The sequence below is a fragment of the Giraffa tippelskirchi genome, chromosome 1, assembly GCF_054371585.1.
Source record: "Giraffa tippelskirchi isolate mGirTip1 chromosome 1, T2T-mGirTip1v1.2.pri, whole genome shotgun sequence".
NCBI lineage: Eukaryota > Metazoa > Chordata > Mammalia > Artiodactyla > Giraffidae > Giraffa > Giraffa tippelskirchi.
Genome location: NC_137275.1, coordinates 164840156 through 164861200, shown reverse-complemented (window position 1 = coordinate 164861200; position 21045 = coordinate 164840156). Strand labels below are relative to the sequence as shown.

Genomic DNA, 21045 nt, shown 5'->3' with positions numbered 1-21045 from the left:
TTAGCTAAGTTACAAAGTAAGTTTTATCAGAGGGTCATTTGTTGCCTTTGTTCCAAGGATGAGGGATTTCCATTGTCCTTCTGCTTATATGGTGTCTCCTGCTTATATCCCTACTGATTTGAGTTCCTTGTTCCATAACCCAAGAAGACAAATATTATACTTTTATTTCTTTTCTTTTCTTTTGCATGGGGATACTTGACATATTTTCAAAACAAGACCATAAGATTATCAAGGAACATAAGTTCTACTGGAATTTGTCCAGAGAATGCAGGGCAGCCATGGGGGTGCATGGAGTATGAGACTCTCACAGGAGTTCCCAATGTAATCTCATTTAGAACTTGGAACCAGGCAGGAATTTTTCTGTTGTCCCAGGGTCCCATGCCATTTCTAAAGAAAAGGACTGATTTAAAATTTCTTCAGATTAGAATTTATTTGGTGATAGGGCCCTTGTGTATGAAAGAATCTGAAAGAATGTCCTTACATGGTTCTCTTAGTTATTCACATCAGAACTTAAGGAGAAAAGTTTCTCATCTCAAAGTGCAGTGGGGAAAAAAGAATATTATGATTGCTATATCCTTCACAGAACACAGATTGGAGCCAGAAGACCTGTTACAAAATATAGTGTTGCCACCTGGGATCTCTGTGACCACAGGTATGTTATCTGTGGATGCCTCACTTCCCTTAACCCTAAAATGAGAATGACAATAAGACTCAACTCATTAAGCTGTTTGGAGAATTAAATTAGTTAATAACATCAACATAGAATAGCATAAAAATGAGTATTTAAGAGTTAGCTATTTATCACTATCATTATTATTTCTATCCCATAGATCCTTTGAGGCTCAGTGTTAAGGGAAAGTGTGGAAATAAACTGGCAGAATGATTCTTTTCCTAGTCTTTGGAGAGAAATGTAGGTTAAAATCCAGGCTCCATTAGTTACCTGCTCTGTGACTTTGGGAATGTTAAAAAAAAACAAACAAACCCAAAAAACTCTAACTCCCAGTTTCTTCATCTGTAGTGAGTATCTCCTTATCGGGTCACTGTAAGAATTCAGTGAGATTATACATACAAGGCATCTAGTCAAGTGCTTAGTATATAAGAACTGCCCAGTAAGTGTTGGATAAAATAGTTGTCATTATTCATCTACTGGGTCTTCTGGCTCAATGCCAACACATTCACCCAGTGCTCAGTAAATGCTTGCAAATGGTCTTTGAGTTTTAGAAACTCTGAAAAGAGATCTATGTATAAACATGAAAAAATGATCATTGATGAGTCCATATTTAAATAAAATACACCAGTCATCATCCTCAGCGCCTGGCTAGGGAAATCTTGATGGTAAGTCATTCAGCAATGCAGCTGGTGACTGGTGATCGAGGCTAAAAGAGATTGGAACTCTGAGTCCCTGCTGTTTACTCTCCAGGGTCTTTCCTTTGTTCAATGTTTCTAAGGAAAAGTTCTTACATCACTTGAGTGTCAAATTCAGTGTCCACTGTGCATGCCATGATTCACTGCACATTTGGATAGAATGGGTGAATGTTATCTATTTTTCCAAGACCCATTAATTTTCTAAGAAATCTTAGACTACTAGGCTAATATTATGCTCAGCAAGAGATCACCCATTAATGTGTCCAAACTAATTTTATGACAGAATATTGTCGCAAACTTGTGAATGACTTCCTGCTTGCCAAAATGACAAATGAATGAAGTTAATTAAAAATATAAACCCTTTTCATCTGCCAGCAATTTTTATTGTGAGTAGCTGAGTTTTTGGAAAGGCAAGAGGCATGAGCGATATTCTGAGAGACCAAGAAACTTTCTTGGCAATTAAGCTGTTCATTTTCAGCTGTTATGAAGCAAATAGGTTGCCTTCATCCTCTCCCAAAAGTTGCTTAATGACATACTCAACAGACAAGAGGCCCATTTGGATCAAAATTGAACATGACATCATTGATAATTATTGATATATTTTTTTAATGGGGGTGGTTTAAAAACCTGGGATTTATGCTCTATAGCTTTCAGAGTCTCATTTTACAGAACACTCTTTAGAGTTTATGTGTATGGAAAGCAAATAAGTCCTATTTCACAAGTGCAAGATTAAAAATGAAACATGCATGCCTAGTAGCCAAGATATGGAAGCAATCTAAGTGTCCATCAATAGATGAATGGATAAAGGAGATGTGGCGTATACAGAATGGACTACTACTCGGTCATAAAAAATAATAAAATAATGCTATATGTGACAACATGGATGGACCCAGAGGATATTATGCTAAGTGAAATAAAACAGAAAAATATCATATGATTTCACCTATATGTGGAATCTAAAAAAAAATGAATAAAACTAACAAAACAGAAACAGATTTATAGATACCCAGAACTAACAAGTGGTTGCCAGTGGGGAGAGAGGTGGGATAATGAGTGAAATAGGTGAGGGAGATTAAGAGGTACAACTTCCAGTTATAAAACAAATAAGTCATGGGGATGAAATGCACAGTGTAGAGTGCAGGTTAAGTCACTTCAGTCACGTCTGACTCTTTGCAACCCTAAGGACTGTAGCCCCCCAGGCTCCTCTGTCCATGGGATGGGATTCTCCAGGCAATACTGGAGTGGGTTACCTATCCCTTCTCCAGGGGATCTTCCCAATCCAGGGATAAAAACCTGTGTCTCTTACATCTCCTGCATTGGTAGGCAGGTTCTTTACCACCAGCACCACCTGGGAAGTACACTGTAGGGAATACAGTAAATAATACTGTAATATGTATGCTCAGTGGCAGATGGTAACTAGAATTACTGTGCTGATCATTTTGTAATAAAAAAAATATCAAATCACTATGCTGTGCAACAGGAAATCACATAGTGTTTTAGGTCGATTATACTTCAAAAAACAAACAAACTCATAGAAAAGGAGACTAGATTTGCAGTCACCAGAGGTGGGGTTGGGGAGGGAGGGGGAATTGAGTGAAGGTAGTTAAACCTAGACAGTGTATTAAAAAGCAAAGTCATCACTTTGCCACCAAAGGTTATGGCCTTTTCATTGGTCATGTACAAACGTGACAGTAGGACCATAAAGAAGCCAGAGTGCCAAAGAATTGATGCTTTTGAACTGCGGTTCTGGAGAAGACTCTTGAGTGTCCCTTGGATAGCAAAGAGATCAAACAGTCAATCCTAAAGGGTGACTTTCACTTTCACTTTCAAAGGAAATCAACCCTGAATATTCACTGGAAGGACTGATGCTGAAACTGAAGCTCCAATACTTTGGCCACCTGATGCAAACAGCTGACTCACTGGAAAAGACCCTGATGTTGGGAATGATTGAAGGAAAAAGGAGAAGGGGTGACAGAGGATGAGATGGTTGGATGGCATCACCAATTCAATGGACATGAACTTGGGAAAATTCTAGGAGATGGTGAGGGACAGGGAGGCCTGGCATACTGCAGTCCATGGGGTCCCAAAGAGTTGGACATGACTTGGTGAATAAATGCACATGGTCAAAAGGTACAAACTTCCAGTTACAAGATAAAGTACTAGGAATGTAATGCACGGCATAGGTATAATTAGTGCTGTTGCTGTGTTACACAGGAGAGTTAAAACAGTAGATCCTAAGCGTTTACATCACAAGGAAAAAAATTTTTTTTTCTTTACCTGTTATTTTGATTCCATATGAGATGATGAGTGTTTACTAACCTTACTGCGGTAATCATTTCATGATACATATGTAAGTCAAATCATTATGCTATACACCTTAAACTGATACAGTACTGTATGTCAACTACACCTCAATGACACTGGGGAAAAAAACAAATTAAAACTCATGACAATACTATGCATCTTCAGGTATGTTATCTTCAATATAATTTCTCTTTTATTATACAATATTCAGAGCTGACTCATTTGAAAAGATCCTGATGCTGGGGAAGATTAAGGGTGGGAGGAGAAGGGGACAACAGAGGATGAGATGGTTGGATGGCATCACCGACTCGATGGACATGAGTTTGAGTAAGCTCTAGGAGTTGGTGATGGACAGGAAGCCTGGCGTACTGCAGTCCATGGGGTCGCAAAGAGTTGGACATGACTGAGCGGCTGAACTGAACTGATTCAGTAAAGAACCACATGTAGATAGGTTATTGACTATTTCGTGTTGACAACGAAGATGAAAATCTTCAAAGATAACATGTAACCTGTGACATAGCAGAGCTTTTTAAATGTGAGTTCAAAAGGTTCTACTCTTCAGTGTTTTCTTTTTTAAAAAAAAGGTACCAATGCATAACTCACATTTTCTGCAACAGAATTGGTGGAAAAGGAAAAAGATTTTCATATGCTTATTCCCAATTTTCAGGATTTATAGTGGAAAACCAAAGGCTTTCCATAAAGCTTACATTTTAAAACAGGCTAATGCAAAGTCATAAAACAATTTAAACACACTCCAGCCTATTACCCATTTTTTTCATAAAGTCAAAATTAGAAGAAATCTGCAGAAGCTTAAAAAAGAAAACATTAAGTTATGGTATCAGACAATATGGTTTTAGTCATAAAACATTGGTAAGCCAAGAATGCAGCTTCTCGGTGAAGTTAAAGCATATTAAAGTCATCTTCATTACAAGCATGGCCCCAAATAACACTTCAGCTCTCTTTGGCAGGGAGGCAAAAGTTTTTCAAATAAGGAATGGAAATTTTTCTGAGCGTAGAGCTAAGTTATATATCACAATATTGTATAATGTTGCTGGATAGCAATATTGCCACTCTGTTAAGAGTAATGGAATAAGTACCAAAGTGCTCATGTAGTAGGGCAACTGGCTTGCAAAAATACATTTATCTGTGTACTCTTTTAATTTGTTCACAGTAGGAATGGATGAATTGAAGTTGAGGAGTATTCCTTAAGACTGCCAAAGTATTTTAGGTCAAGCCGTAAATTTTCCCTGAAGTTCTCTGCCAAGATTATGCTGAGGACCGAGAAGAGAATCCTTCAAATGGTTCCAAAATTAAACTTTAATCTATTATGGAAAAAATAAGTAAAAGTATATTTCCCTTCTTGGCTTGATTCCAAAGGCTTACTACCATATAGCAGGCACACTGGCTGTAGCTGGGGCCTGAAACCCAGGGCAGAAGTGGGAATGCTGGGACACCATGAGCATTTTGCAGAGGTTTCCCACTATCTCTAGAGAAGCATGAATCTTTCAGGTCTGTCTTCCACTGTGGTGACCTCTGGAAGTATGAAGGTATCATCCTATTCTGATGGGAAGTTGCGCAGGGTCCAGTGAGGCTCAAGTCTTTTGAGTTAGATGTGCTTGGGTCCACATCCTGACTCTCTGTATTGCTCTGGGCATGTTACCTCCATCTCTCTGTGTCTCCTACTTCCACATCTGTAAAATGTTGATAATAACCACCTCCAGGATGGTTGGTTGTTATGATGGTTACAGACAATGACAATAAATGTACTAGGCAGGCACCATGATATGCCACCTAAGGGTCACAAACCGTGGCTGCATAGGAAGCTATCATGTAACCATTTCAATAGGTATCACTTCACACTTCTCATCGGGAACCAATCCTAATACAGAAATACAATATACTATGCTGTTAAAGTTTCCTAATACCCAAACATTCTGTAACTTCTAAAGGTTTGGTTTTGCTTTTTAATAAATAAGTTCCAGGATGCATCCTAACTACCACAGATTCAGCCCAATCTCCTAGATCCTCTACATTTACAGTAGGAATAAAATTTTGAAGTTGATACAAATGTTATCAAACCACTCAGTAGAGGGTTCTTGGGTTATGCCAGTTGAAGAAATCTATATGTTCTCAGGACTTGCCTGGTGGTCCAGTGGTTAAGAATCCACCTTGCTTTGATCCCCGGTCAGGGAACTAAGATCCCATATACTGCAGGGCAATTAAGACTGTGTGACACGTGAGAGAAACCCACGTACCGCAATGAAAGATCCTGCATGCTAAAATGAAGACCTGATGCAGCCAAAAATAAATAAATAAATATTCTTTTAAAAAAAGAAATATTCTTGAGGTTTCCAAATTGTCAAGGTGGAAACTGGGTCTAGTGTAGGGCTAGTGAGGAAGTCCTGCTCTCTCCTGAAACTTCTTTCTTGATTAATCCTTTCCTCTCACTCTACCAACAAGCACAAGTCTTCCTAAGAAACAAGGAAAAGAAAAACAAAAACTCTTTCATCACAAGTTTCTTCGGAGATGTGGTTAAACCTTGTTCTGAGAAAGAGGGAACATTGAACTTCTTTGCTGAGAACTCCACTGTCAACATTCTCCCTTCATTCTTCCACCAGGGCATGTAGGGTCTGTCCTGAGCACTTTACTGACACTGCACCCATGCGAGCACCTAACTGTCATTTTCAACAGACAAGTCATAGTGTGCCCACCTCTCTGCTTCCCTGGGCCCTGTTGATTACCTCCTCCTTTTGACATTACAAAGTCCTTTGGCTTCTGTGGCCCTGCACTTTCTTAATTCTCCTCCTCTATGTCTAGAGTTCCTTCTGTTTCCTTTATTCCACCATCTCCTTCCTATGTCTGATCCTTAAACATGAATTTAAGGCTCCATCTTCAGCTTCCTGCTGTCTTCACTTTCTACATTCTCTGTGGGGGATCTTGTCTATACTCAAGGTTTCAACCACCATATTTATACTGAAGATTCCTATAGCCATGGTGAGACTAGTCCTACCCAGACTGTACCTGACTTTCAGCTTCTTGTATCAAAGTACTGTTCAACACCTCCACCTGGATGTTTCCCAGTAACTCAGAATTGAATACACCTTCTACTCTAATGCAATTTTCCTTTTGAAATTCTTCAACTGTTGACACCCTCAAACACATGTCTGTCCAAACTAGAAATCTGGGAGTCACTCTCCGTCTGACTCATTACTCCTACCCAATCAATAAGCAAGTCCTGCCAGATTAGTCCCTGTTCTGATGCTTTATTTACTTTCCCTTTTACCCCTACTCCCTCTGTCCTATTTCAAGCCCTCGTCATCTCTTAGCTGGACCACTGCATAGTTCCCTATCTAGCCTTCCCATTATCATCTTGTCTTTCTCAAATCAACCCTTTTCTCAGCTACTGAATTGGAGAGCAGGTTGCATCACACCGCTTCTTGTCTACAGTATAATGAACAGGCAGGTCCAGAGGTGCAGTAGTAAACAATCATGGCAAAGTCACACAAATGGTTCCTTCAGTAGGATCTCGCCAACACATTATATCTCTTTACTCTTGCCCAAATGTAACTCAGATATCTAGACTTCCTGCTGATTCTAAGAGCTAACTGATACCCTTCCAATAAACTTCTTTTGTGCTTAATTTAAACAGTCTACTTATGCTGTTTGCAATGAAGATCCTGGGCTAGTATACAATTTCTTTTGCTCTCTACCATAATTACAGATTTGTGTTTGCTCCTGTTGGTCTACGGTGACCACAAATGTCAGGGACCATGACTGTGAATGTATTCCATATACTGTCTGTACTCCAACAACCAATGTAGTGCCTGATGGATAGTGGGTACGCAAATGTGTGTTGACAGAATGAATATTCTTTAGAAGTATTGTCTGTAAAACATATGATTCATTCATGATACTATGAAATTATGGCATGATACCACTTGTTTTATTCATAAACTCAGAACCCTCCCTAAAAACACAGATAAATATCTCACAAGGTAGAAAAACCAAATATCCTTGCACATGTCACTGAATTTCTCCATAAGTCACATCAGTATGGAAGATTCCTTTCTTCAAGGAGCAGACAAATATCCCTGTCTGCTTTTACCCATCAGGTTGGGTACTATTAATGTCTCGCACTTGAGTTCCTTAGAAACAACAGCTCTCAATAGCTAGTTCAAAGTTTGATCATCTTTTGCCAAAAATACTTTTTAGACCAATCAGTGTCAGTCTCAAGGTTGCACTGTGATTGTTTGTGATGGCAGAGGATCAAAGAACTAAGGCAGTCCTGAAGGGTAAATAATCCAAGGGCTATTTGTCCATTGGCATGTCAGGGATGAAACAGATCATGTATTGGTGAGGCAAACTGAAATACCGCTTCACTGTTATATTTGGAAATTGTAACAGAAGACGCCAAAGTCTTTGAAGTCTTATGGTAGGAAGAATTATTAAACACAACCTCTTTCTATACAGGGGAAAATGTCAAGAGCTTTTTTTTTTTAATTGATCTCAATAAGGGCTTTAGAGATTGATTAAATTCAAAATGTTTGTTGATACCACACACTGTCAGCTGCTATGGGAAGTATGTGACCCCTGTTCTCAATGTGTAACTCAGATGAGGTGAAGAGGTGGGGACTCCAATAAGGAGACACTGAGAAGATTCACAAGGTGGAAAGTGAAGAGAGCCATGGGAAGGGGAAACAAAGAGGAAAGGGAGAAGTTTATTTACTTGGGAAACTCAAGGAATGTTTCAAAAAAAAAAAGCCATACATTAAAGCACAGATAGATTGAAATAGGCCAGGATGGAGCCAGGGAATGAAAAAGCAGGATAACAGGGATGTAGAGAACAGCACAAATAGAGCAAGGAGGCAAGAAAGTAAAGAGTTCATTGAGTGAACAGCACGTTGGGGATTAATGGGAGGGAGGAGTAAAAATATAATTGAGGGCAAATTACAAAGGACTCTGAATGCCAAGCTAGGCAGTTTGTACTTTATTCTATTGGCAATCTGTAACCATTAAAGGATCCTTAGTAACAGCATGTTCCTTCTTTCTACATCTGGCTGGGGAGAGGAAAGAGGAGTTGGCCATTCTTCTGCTCACTGTCCTCAACCCTGGCCACATATCGGAATCACCTAGGGAGTTTGTTCATTTATTAATGTCTGTTTGTTAACAGTGCCAAGTCTGGCCCTGTATTCAGTTCAGTTCAGTTCAGTCGCTCAGTCGTGTCCGACTCTTTGCGACCCCATGAATTGCAGCACGCCAGGCCTCCCTGTCTATCACCAACTCCCAGAGTCCACCCAAACCCATGTCCATTGAGTCGGTGATACCATCCAACCATCTCATCCTCTGTCGTACCCTTCTCCTCCCGCCCCCAATCCTACCCAGCATTAGGGTCTTTTCCAATGAGTCAACACTTCGCATGAGGTGCCCAAAGTATTGGAGCTTCAGCTTCAACATCAGACCTTCCAATGAACACCCAGGATTGATCTCTTTTAGGACGGATCGATTGGATCTCCTTGCAGTCCAAGGGACTCTCAAGAGTCTTCTCCAACAGCACAGTTCAAAAGCATCAATTCTGCGGCGCTCAGCTTTCTTCACCGTCCAACTCTCACATCCATACATGACCACTGGAAAAACCATAGCCTTGACTAGATGGACTTTTGTTGGCAAAGTAATGTCTCTGCTTTTAAATATGCTATCTAGGTTGGCCATAACCTTCCTTCCAAGGAGTAAGCTTCTTTTAATTTCATGGCTGCAGTCACCATCAGCAGTGATTCTGGAGCCCAAAAAAATAAAGTCTGACACTGTTTCCCCATCTATTTCCTATGAAGTGATGGGACCAGATGCCATGATCTTAGTTTTCTGAATGTTGAGCTTTAAGCCAACTTTTTCACTCTCCTCTTTCACCTTCATCAAGAGGCTCTTTAGTTCTTCTTCACTTTCTGCCATAAGGGTGGTGTCATCCGCATATCTGAGGTTATTGATATTTCTCCTGGCAATCTTGATTCCAGCTTGTGTTTCTTCCAGCCCAGCGTTTCTCATGATGTACTCTGCATATAAGTTAAATAAGCAGGGTGACGATATACAGCCTTGACGGACACCTTTTCCTATTTGGAACCAGTCTGTTGTTCCATGTCCAGTTCTAACTGTTGCTTCCTGACCTGCATACAGGTTTCTCAAGAGACAGGTCAGATGGTCTAGTATTCCCATCTCTTTCAGAATTTTCCACAGTTTATTGTGATTCACACAGTCAAAGGCTTTGGCATAGTCAATAAAGCAGAAATAGATGTTTTTCTGGAACTCTCTTGCTTTTTCGATGATCCAGAGGATATTGGCAATTTGATCTCTGGTTCCTCTGTCTTTTCTAAAACCAGCTTGAACATCTGGAAGTTCACGGTTCACGTATTGCTGAAGCCTGGCTTGGAGAATTTTGAGCATTACTTTACTAGCATGTGAGATGAGTGCAATTGTGCGGTAGTTTGAGCATTCTTTGGCATTGTCTTTCTTTGGGATTGGAACGAAAACTGACCTTTTCCAGTCCTGTGGCCACTGCTGAGTTTTCCAAATTTGTTGGCGTATCAAGTGCAGCACTTTCACAGCATCACCTTTGAGGATTTGAAATAGCTCAACTGGAATTCCATCACCTCCACTAGCTTTGTTCGTAGTGATGCTTCCTAAGGCCCACTTGACTTCACATTCCAGGATGTCTGGCTCTAGGTGAGTGATCACACCATCGTGATTATCTGGGTCGTGAAGATCTTTTTTGTACAGTTCTTCTGTGTATTCTTGCCACCTGTATATGGTCAAGTAAATCAGAATCTCTTGTGGTAGGGCCTGCGTATGGCTATTTTTAAAGAAAAATTTAGGTGATTTTAATGTCCGGTTAGAGCTGAGAACCATTAGCATAGGTGTAAGAATTTCTCTATAAATTCCTATTTTTGTCAGGAGTGCTTTGTTGATATTAGGTATGACATTATGCTTTACTTAATTAGGTATGGCCTAATGGATATGATGGGCTTCCCAGGTGGCTCAGTGGTAAAGAATCCACCTGCCAATGCAGGAGACACAAGAGATGCAGGTTCAATCCCTGGGTCCGGAAGATCCCCTGGAGTAGGAAATAGCAACCCACTCCAGCATTCTTGCCTGGGAAATTCCTTGGACAAAGTAGACTAGCAGGCTACAGTCCACGGGGTTGCAAAGAGTTGGACAAGACTAAGCAACTGAACACACACACACACACAATGGATATGATAGAAACTTCTGATATACTGTGAAAGTTCTTTGCTCTTAAATAACTTCTTCATTTATCACCAGCAATACATTCTGTGTTCAGTACCACCTTTTTTCTCTAGGTATTTCATATACATGTCTAAATATGTATAAAATTAAACATATAATCAAACACTCCAAGAGCCTAGATCTGAATGCATGAATACATTTATATGACTGAGTTGATTAAGACACACACAAGAGAAATTGAGGAAGAGTGGTGGGATAATTGGCAGAGGTGAAAATCAGGTTTGACCAACCAAAATGCTCAGTTCAGTTCAGTTGCTCAGTTGCGTCCAACTCTTTGTGACCCCATGGACTGCAGCATGTGAGGCTTCCCGGTCTATCACCAGCTCCCAGAGCTTGCTCAAACTTATATCCATCAAGTTGGTGATGCCATGTCAAAATGCCCAAGACACATTCAACTGTCTGCTGATCTTATGCATCAAGATACCCACCACTCCTATTAACATAAATGCATTTTAATCAGCTTCTTAAAAATCAAATGCTATTTAATTAGACAGAATTAGGACTGTTACTGAGATGACCTACCAAAAAGGTTCTGTTATTTTAAGAACCAGGATTTTTTATGAATACCATATCCCCAAATGCAAGTCATAAAACATGGGGATTGCTTGCATGCTAAGAGATTTGAAGATGACAATAAAAGCAGAAAGTCCTATGACAGGAGATTACTTTTTCCTCCCAATATATTGTGACCATAGCTGAATTCTGTGATTATGAGAAGGCAAACATCCCAAATCCAGGACATCTTATTAGGGATCAGGCCAGGAACTGGGTAGCAACGTCCCATTCAGCAATTCTAATCTGAGTAGAGAAGACCCAGACTGGGTGTTGGCCTTGATAGGAAGAAGGCTGGCTAGACAGAGCCTATGTTCAGAGAAGTGAGTCATGGCAGGGAGGAGCAGGCAGAGATTACCAGTCCAGGTAGGTTAAGTCCCAAGTGGAGGAGCCATGTAAGACTACCTGGGAACTCAGACTGATGTGGAAGCCAAGGGTTAGGGACATGCCCCCAAACTGAGGGGTTGAGAGCTCAGGGGCCTCCTAGAAGGCATCAGCAGCATCAATATGGAGCCTGATTAATGCTGAGCCTTTCTGGGCCCCAGTGTGCTCCTCCATAAAACGAGGAGGTTGTACTGGGTGAACTCTACGGCCCAGCCCTAGGATCTAGAATGCTGGGCAGAGCCAGGGCAGAACTAAGGCCATGCTTAGGCACAGCTCACAAGAGCCAGGTTTGACTGGATATCATTAGTAGCCTGGGTGGGCCCAGGAATCCCTTGTGGCTCTGCAGGAAGAATGTGGCCTGGGGTGGACTGTTTCTCCAAGAGGCATACAGGGAACACCCCAGACTTGTGCTGTTCCCAGCCTTTTCACAATGTGGGGGCTGTGCTTCAGCAGAGAGGGTGTCAAGAGACCAACCAGCAGAGGTCATGCAGGTTCAAGCAGGTCCAGAGGGTGGGAATTGCCTAGATGAACTCAGGGTGATGTCAGAGTGGGATGCTGAGCCATTCCCCCAGCATCAGGAAAAGAGCTATAATCAGCAGAAAGAGAGGACTGATCCTTCTCCTTCAGGAAGGTCTTTGGGATCCTGACCAGACTTTGGCTTTAGCTGGGCCTCAAGAAATATCAGGCAGGATTTATCACTATTAATAATAACTAGCACATGACTGAGTAAAGAACTGAAACTCAGCTGACCAAGTGACTGCAAGTGTCCTTAAGAGAGAAGTAAGGGGTTTGGTGAAGAAAGGAGGGTGACAGGAAGAGAAACAGGCATGTACTTACATTGAGATTTCAGCACACTCTACCACCACCCCACCACCCCACCACCCCACTCTCACCACCTTGGTTATGGCAAACTTCTAGCTGGCCAGCCTGCCTCAGATACTATCACTTGCTCCGAGGTACAAATACCATTCAAATTCTTCCTGTATTAGGCATTTCCTCAAACCTTGACCCCCACCCCCTCCCCCACTATTGTAGGAAAAAACCACCTCCTCTACAACAAGTGTTTTGAATTTCCTTTTTTACCTCCTCATAACCTGATATATGTCCACGTCTGCCTTCCTCTCTGGGGTGCTTTAGTGCCCCAAACTTCTAATAAAGGAGTAGTACCTGGACTTGGATTTTACTCCCTTCCTCCTGCAGTTCCTCCAATGACTTCCTCACAGAGCCAGCTTAAAGATACTAAACCAAGGTGTCCAAAAATCAGAACGAAGCCAAAATCCATCCAACGACTAATTTGAATTATGACTATTCTGATGTGAGGCCAACTTTATAGTCTCCAAGAATCCTTAGCCAAAGGGCTTCGGCCCCCACAGCTGGCACTGGGCAAGTGAAACCGACAATCTTGATTTCTGCTGAGGACGACTGTTAAAGCGGTTCCAATATTCTCTGAATGATGAATAAATAAAGATATTTTGAGATGATGAATGAATGAATGAAGATTTTTATAGGATAAAATAGATCTCTTCTTTCCAGGATTTAATTCAAATCTAAAACTTAGAAGCAATTTCAAGGTTTGATTCTGATACAATCTCACTTGCCTTGACAAGTGAGAGAAAATGAAAATATTCTACCAAAAACATGGAGGTAAATCAAGAAAACAAGGCCACATTGCCAAAATTGGAAAGTAGATGAGATTAGGCTCCAGTACATGCTCAGCTACTGTGGTGCCATCCTCTGTTCCCCGGGGGCGCCCTCCATGGTGGAGCGCCATCAAGTCAATGCATTGCCTTGTCAAAACTCATCCATTCTGTGAGTGGAGATCAAGCATATTTCAAAATAGTCATGAGCTAGGGACATGGGAATTGTAACTGGAAAGGCTTAGAGATCTAACACACTAAATAAATCAAAGGGGTGGATCTCACATACGATTTTGGGCAGCTGGGAGATATTTTGAGACAACTCCTGATGTGAATCTCCTGTCCTAAAAAGGCAAAGGTGTTAGTCGCTCAGTTGTGTCTGACTCTTTGCAACCCCATGGACTGTAGCTCACTAGGCTTCTCTGTCTGTGGGATTCCCCAGGCAAGAATACTGGAGTGGGTTGCCATTCCCTTCTCCAGGGGATCTTCCCGACCCAGGAATCGAACCCAGGTCTCCTGTATTGTAGGCAGATTCTTTACCAACTGCGCTATCAGGGAATGAAATTCTAATTGGTAGATTTGTTTCTCCACTTAACCCTCTTCACTGGGCTTTAGCATTGAGTGCTCCACCATAAATTAACCTACTGACCAAGGACCTCAAAGAAAGTGCTATTTGCATTCCAAATTCTTGTGGGCAAAAGTCACTGAAACTTACAGCTTTCTATGCTACCATGCAACACACAGAGGTGGATGGAACTAGTTTCAAAGGGTTTTTGCAGCCAGATGAAGTAAATTTGCAGAAAGGCTGGTGAACAGCTTGCCAAATTTCAGCTTGGGACAATTTCATTATCTTTAATTTGCCAACCTAGCAATGGATTTATAACAGAAATTCTTAGTGATGGCTTCTCAGGAGGCAACCACAGCAGCTGGCACACACCTACCTCACTGCACCTCTGGAGTGGACTGCTATGTCCAAGTTCTGGCCACTGAAAAACACAATCTATAAGGACAGAAGCCTAATGGGCCTGCGCCCCTGGGAATGCTCAGAGGCAACTGAATTACCTTCCCCCAGCCAAGCCAGGAGTCCCAGCCTTGAGCCAGAAAGCAGTGACTATTAGAAGTTAGAAAGAAAGCAAAGAGGAAAGCAACAGTGCCTTCATTATATGCTGTAAACGGCAATCACCTTTCCCTATAAGCATCTTCCTGTTTTCCTGGAGGGGCACTGTTTAACTGCCACTGGTGCAGAGGTGCCAACTCAGCAGAGAGCACTTCCTGTGGGTCTGGACAGCAGTCAAGTGTGGCGGGATGTGGCCTGCCCACTGACCCAGGAGCAGGCTGCCAGGGGGCCACCATCCTGACAGAGGCCTGGCAATGGGGGCACAGGACTAGGGCTCCTGGATTAAGGGGTGATGCTGATTTCCTTTTCTCAGCGCCAGACTAGGGTGAGGCAAAAGAGGTGTCTAGGGCACAAGATTGAAGGAGGTTTTCACTCTCAGGGTCATGCAAGTGGCTCTTTCACCCTGGTCCTAGCCCTGCGCAGAGCCACCAGTAGAGGTAGGGGAGTGTGTAAGGTCAGTGGTTCTCAAAGTGTGATCTCCTGACCAGCAACATCACCTGAGTACTTACTAGGTATGCAAATTCTCAACACCCTTCCAGACCCACAGACTCTGAAACTCAGAGTCAGGGGCCAGCAATCTGTGTTTTAATACCATTCCCCACCCCCACCCCAGATAATTCTGATGCAGCTAAAGCACTGAGCTAGAGAATAATGCTCTTCAAAACCTGTTGTGTGGCCCAAGTCAGGCCATTGCTCAATATGCTTCACACACAATCAGAACAGGGAAAGGGGTAGGGTGATGAGATGAAAGAGATTTCCCTAAGGCAATCAGCAAGGTAGGAATTCCTCAAATAATAAATCAGGAATTGATTTTTTCCAGCTATCCTTAAGTACTCGGTACTAAAGACTTACCAAGCGTTGGTAATAAATAAAGTTTACTACTGGGTAGTTTCCTCCTGTGTTTTCCCTGATCTAGTCAGTTGGCCACTGACTAATTACCTTGGTACGCGGGCCAGTCCTCTGAATATTCTAAGACAGAGATTCCCTCCTCCGGAAACTGGGGTTAACATCACCTCCCTGCCAACATCAGAGAAGCTAATATATGCAAAGCCCCAAGGAGAAGCCTGGGGCAGAAAAGCTGTGATGACAGTTCATACATCCTGAGCGGGGTTCTGGGCCCCGCCTTCTCCAGGGAGGTTAGATAATCTGGGGGCCTGAAGACAACTGAGAGCGGAAGGAGATTAACGGATCTCTTTTATGCTGCGGTGGTTTTTAAAGGAGGCTATTTTCCAGTCCCGGTGACCTGGGACATTAGGCTTCTGAATGGGGCGGCACAAGCAAAAGAAGGGAAAGAAATAGAAAACTACATATGTATCTATTTACTAAATAAATAAAGGACAAAAAACTGTATTATATTTAAGATCTCAAATTTAAACTTTGTCACTAGAACTCAAACAGTGTGGATTCATATCAATGTATGGCAAAACAAACACAATATTGTAAAGTTAAAAAATAGAAAATAAACTAATTTTAAAAAAAAGAAACTCAGATCCAAAAAAAAAGAACTCAAACAGTATGAGCAGTGAGGCAAGGACCAATGCAAGCCAGCTGAGTGACCTCAGGCACACAGCCATAGACTTGGTTTCGTCTTTTGCCAAGTGCTGAATTATAAATCAACAATAATATGAGGATGATGTCATGCAACAAAACGCTGTCAAGCACAACACAAATGTGAGGTTCACACTGAGGTCCCATCACAGAGGAACCGCACCACCGTTTCTGCAGGATGAGAGGAAAACTTATCACCCAACTCGCCCAGCTCACAAAGGTGTCTACTGAGGACGAGAGAGCCTGTTGACCTGCAGAGGGCACATAGCTGGTGAGAGACAAGCATCAGCTGTGTCCTCTTTCTCCCTTTCATTAGGGGCGAAATCTCAGCGCTTCTCGCCAAGGGCCAGGTAAACAAAGGACGCCCCACCCAACTTCCATCTCTTCATTGGCCATTCATGCAGCACAGCTGAGAACTGGAAAGATGATCCATGACACATTTTTTCTCCCGAGAGTATGTAACTCCAAGATAATAACATTACCCATGCATAAGGGCTTCCCTTGTGGCTCAGCTGGTAAAGAATCCGCCTGCAACTCGGGAGACTTGGGTTCGATCACCTGGGTTGGGAAGATCCCCTGGAGAAGGGAAGGGCTACCCACTCCAGTATTCTGATCTAGAGAATCCCATGGACTATATAGTTCATGGGGTCACAAAGAGTCGGACACGACTGAGCAACTTTCACTTTCATGCAAAAGAGCCACCCAGCAAAAAGGAAAGTTCACATTGGGTCCCTGTGCACAAAGCCCCTTACCTTCCTCATTTAAAATCCACGGCAGGAACTCGGACACCGAGTCAAAGCCGCAGGTGCTCTCCTCGAAGGCGCAGGACCCCGCGGGCAGGTCTAGGGCACCCGCAAGCTGCAGGGCTGTGGGCACAAAGCGGGTTTCAATTCGGGCTGGATCTCGGGAGCGTTGGCAGCAATTCAGGGCACCCCAGGGAACTACCTGGTGAAAGTGGAGGAAGGCTTGCGAGATGGGGCGGGAGAGGGATGCGCTACTGCCGCCCCCGCCCGGGGAGCTTCCACTGCAGGACCTGTGCGCAGCCACTGGGCTGGGGAGGGAAGTTAACCGCTGCTGGGACAGTATCCGTAGGCACCCTTAGATGGCCCAGCCCAGGACCGCAAGCTGAACCGCAGGCTGCGGGATTGGGAGAGGGTTACGAGAGCGCCCCGCGGGGATAGCCCCCGGTTCCAGGCCTTACCTTGCACTGCCAGGAGGACGCTCCTGAACAGCATGGTCGGGGAGGAGGACTGGACAGAGCAGCAAGCCGCCAGCCCGCCGGGACGGGCTGCTCCGGGTGGAAGGAGCGTGGGAAGCAGGGGCACCTCTAACCGGGGAAGGGAGAAATCAGAGGCAAAGCGCGCTTGAAGCTGCCAAAATTGGCAACACGGCTCGAGAGCCGAGTGGAGAGCTGAAGGTGCCTGAAGTGGGAGCGGCGCTCGCTGAGCTGCAGCCGCGAGGCAGCTCGCGTCCCAAGTGAAGCCGGCCGCACAGCTGGTCCTGCGCGTGGATGGGGCTGGGCGGGGAGGAGACAACTGCACACTTTTGAAAAGCCAGCCAGGACTGGCTGGGAGAGGAGAGGTCGAGAGGCAGTGACACGGTTCGGATTCTTTAAGCTTGGGACCAGACCGCTGTCAGCCACTGGAGAGGGCAGGCGCCCCAGGAGCCCCTCGGGATGAGGTAGGGCTGGAGACGCCCCGCCCCTCCCATCCGCAGTGGGAACCAGCTTATTTCTGGGTACAGCCTCTCTCTATCTGGAATGCCAGTCCTGCAGGGCTGGCCCTAATTTTAACCTTTTTTCCTCAGGATGGAAAAGGGTGGAATTCTCTTAGGAAAACCTAGAGGAAAATTTGTAAAGTGTTGTGTTGAGTGGAATAAGGTTTAGATCTATCTAAGAGTTCAGCATTTATGGCCCATTAATGCTAACCTGGGAATACCCACCCCCCATACACACACTTTTATTTAGCCGTGGAATGTCTGGCATGCCTGGTGCTCAGCATTGCCTCGGTCCCTAAAATGGGGGCATTCCTCCTCTCCAAAGAGCCATGATAAATTAGTAGAAAGTTTCTAAATTGGGACCTGAGAGATGGGAGTAGTGATGTTAGGGAGGGGGTTACTCCCTCCCTAATACCCACTGGCTACACATTTCCCTTAAGCACTAAGTGGGTCTTTAAAAATATTTTCTTCCAGTAAAGAAGTGGTGATGGTGGGGTGAGAGTCTTCTTAATGCTCTTTATAATATTGGGCAGGCAACTGTATGGCTAGGGCAATGGTTCTTAAATTTTAAGGTATATCAGAAACCCAGCATCAGAGTTTCTGATTCAATAGATCAAGGTTAGGGTGCAAAATTCTGCACATTCCTCACAAGTTTCTATGTGTTGACACTGCTAGTCTGGGACCACACTTTGAAGACCACTGGCCTAACAAATTCTTGTTTAACCATCAGAGCCCTGTTCACATGCCTTCACTTGGTTTCCAGACTCTCCTTGTTCTTCAGTCTTCTTGCTATTTCTTTCTTTCTCTCTCTGACCCCTTGGATATTAGGTTGCCTCCAAGTTCTGTCATTTCAACTCCTGTTGCCCTCTCTCCTCACTTCCTCAGTGATTTCATCCAGTCTCATAGTTTGAAACACCACCTATAGTCCTATATCTCTCCAACAGTCATTTCTAGTCCAGATGGCCCACTAACTCCCCTGCATCTTCCTCATCTCAGTTAAAGGAACCTTTCTCCTTCAGTTGCTCAGAAAAAATATATGAGTTACCCTTGACTCTTCTCTTCTTCTCAGGACATTACCAAATTCTGTCAGTTCAAGATTCAAAACGTGGTAGGTACTGACCATTCTCCATTCCCATGGTGACTGAAGCTGCCATTGCTGTTTGCCAGGGATGCTACAGTAGCTTCTGAAAGGTGGTCTTCTTGCTTCTCCCACCTTGCACACCTCCACTCCATTCTTAACACAGTTGTCAGGGCATCCCTTTAATACAGAAATTGGGCCATGTCACTCCTTGGCCCCAGATTCCTAACAACTGAATCAATTACTTAGCAAACCCCAAACTCTTCACAATGGCCTACCAGGTCTACAGAACCTGTCCCCATGCCTTTATATCTCTAACTTTATCTGCCATGCTTAGTCCCTTCCAGCCACATGGATCTCCTGGCTGGTCCTTAAACACAGTCTAGCTGTCCTCTCAGAATTTCACACTGGCTATTCGCTCTGTTTGAAATGCTCTTCCTGGGAGAGCCACATGACTCACACCTGCACAGCCTCAAAGTCTTGACTCAGACGTCACCAGGAGAAGAAAACTTAAAAGCTTTCTAATAAGAAAAACCCTTTTAAAATATGTTTAGAAAAGTTTTTTGTTTGTTTGTTTTGAGTTTTCTGTAGGCAGTGACATAAATGATCTAAAATTTGCTTCGTGTGTGTATTTATATGCTTTATGTCAGGAAGTACCTAATAATAATAAATTATAGTTATCATGCTTACTAGCATAAACATTTTAGATAGATGCTGCTGCTGCTGCTAAGTCGCTTCAGTCGTGTCCGACTCTGTGAGACCCCATGGACGGCAGCCCACCAGGCTCCTCCGTCCCTGGGATTCTCCAGGCAAGAACACTGGAGTGGGTTGCCATTTCCTTCTCCAATGCAGGAAAGTGAAAAGTGAAAGTGAAGCCGTTCAGTTGTGTCCGACTCTTCGCGACCCCGTGGACTGCAGCCTACCAGGCTCCTCCGTCCATGGGATTTTCCAGGCGAGAGGACTGGAGTGGGGTGCCATTGCCTTCTCCATTTAGATAGATAATCTTATCTAATTTTCTCAAAAACTCTATGGGGGTATGCATCATTATTATCACCATTAATAGATGAGGAAACTGAGGTGCAGAGTTCTGTGACAGCGAGTGGTAGAGACAATACTCAAACTCAGATAGATTTATTCCAAAAGCCGATCTTCTCACCTTCTCAATCTGTACAATAACCTGTCTCCTTTGTCCTTCTTCTTTTATTTCTTGCTCACAAATGGTGATAAATATCAGTTTCCTCAAGTTACTTAAACATTTAAAGATGGATATGAATCTAGTTGAAACTTCAAACCACTATTTTCAACTAAATAAATTTTCAGCAAATATCTAACTAGTGTTCCTTTCCCCCAAGTACATATGGAATCTTTCAAAGCTTTAGGACTGCCTTATATTCATCTGCATGTCCTCAGTGTTAGCAAAGTGAAAAACTGCAAAGCTCTAAAGAGATCTCCAAAAATTTAAAAATATGATTTAATATTTAAAGGTGACATCATTTATTGCCACCTACAGAAACCGAATCATTACACACAAGTGCAAAATTAGTTAGACTAAAGTTTCTATTTCAGATATAACTGCATGATCCCAAGAACAAATGACCCATTGACATGGGCACAGCCTGGGAACTCCGAGCAGCAAGGGTCTGACTTGGAGTTTAGTGCAGAGAATGTTCACTAGGGGGCACTTTTGGGCTCCACGTCTGTGGAAAGTGGAAGAAGGATTTGGCCCATGGAGAAGTGACAACGAAATGCAAGTCCCTTGAAGCCCTTCTGATCCCACAAGAAATTTTGGGGTTTTAATGGCCCATTTGACTTACCCTACATTAGGTTAAAAGGGCCCGGCTCTTTGTACCACAGCCTCCATCTGTCACTCGATGTGGCCCATATTGGGACAGTGAGGCAGCCTCCAATGAGGCAGCACTCCTTATGGAGGTCAACCTGAAGGTGCTAACAGGTCAAGACTGTTTGATGACTAAACTCCCAGCAGCTGGGACAAGTCCTTTCTGGATGACATTTTTCAGAGAAGGGAAAGGATATTGTACATGGAGAGG

The 21045-nt window shown here is 43.3% G+C and overlaps 2 protein-coding genes across 8 annotated transcripts in view; both read right to left on the bottom strand.

Moving 5' to 3' along the window:
* The window catches only part of MAMDC2 (MAM domain containing 2), a 161945-nt gene extending 142768 nt beyond the window's left edge, over positions 1-19177 (bottom strand). For 2 of the 4 annotated variants that reach the window (XR_014057814.1, XM_081504376.1), the window contains exons 1-2: positions 17405-19177; positions 16956-17069 (exon numbers count right to left, since the gene is read on the bottom strand). Coding sequence is in view for 1 of the 4 variants with exons in the window: in XM_081504376.1 (XP_081360502.1) it covers positions 16956-17069; positions 17405-17438 (148 nt within the window). In the remaining 3 variants the exon portion in view is untranslated. Of the gene's footprint in view, positions 1-16955; positions 17143-17404 lie in introns of those variants that run through there. The other 2 variants (XM_081504392.1, XM_081504383.1) reach the window with 2 other exon arrangements.
* The window catches only part of CFAP95 (cilia and flagella associated protein 95), a 243907-nt gene continuing 241573 nt past the window's right edge, over positions 18712-21045 (bottom strand). For 3 of the 4 annotated variants that reach the window (XM_081504761.1, XM_081504570.1, XM_081504507.1), the window contains one exon: positions 18712-19177. Coding sequence is in view for 1 of the 4 variants with exons in the window: in XM_081504507.1 (XP_081360633.1) it covers positions 18935-19177 (243 nt within the window). In the remaining 3 variants the exon portion in view is untranslated. The remainder of the gene's footprint in view (positions 19178-21045) is intronic. The other variant, XM_081504795.1, reaches the window with a different exon arrangement.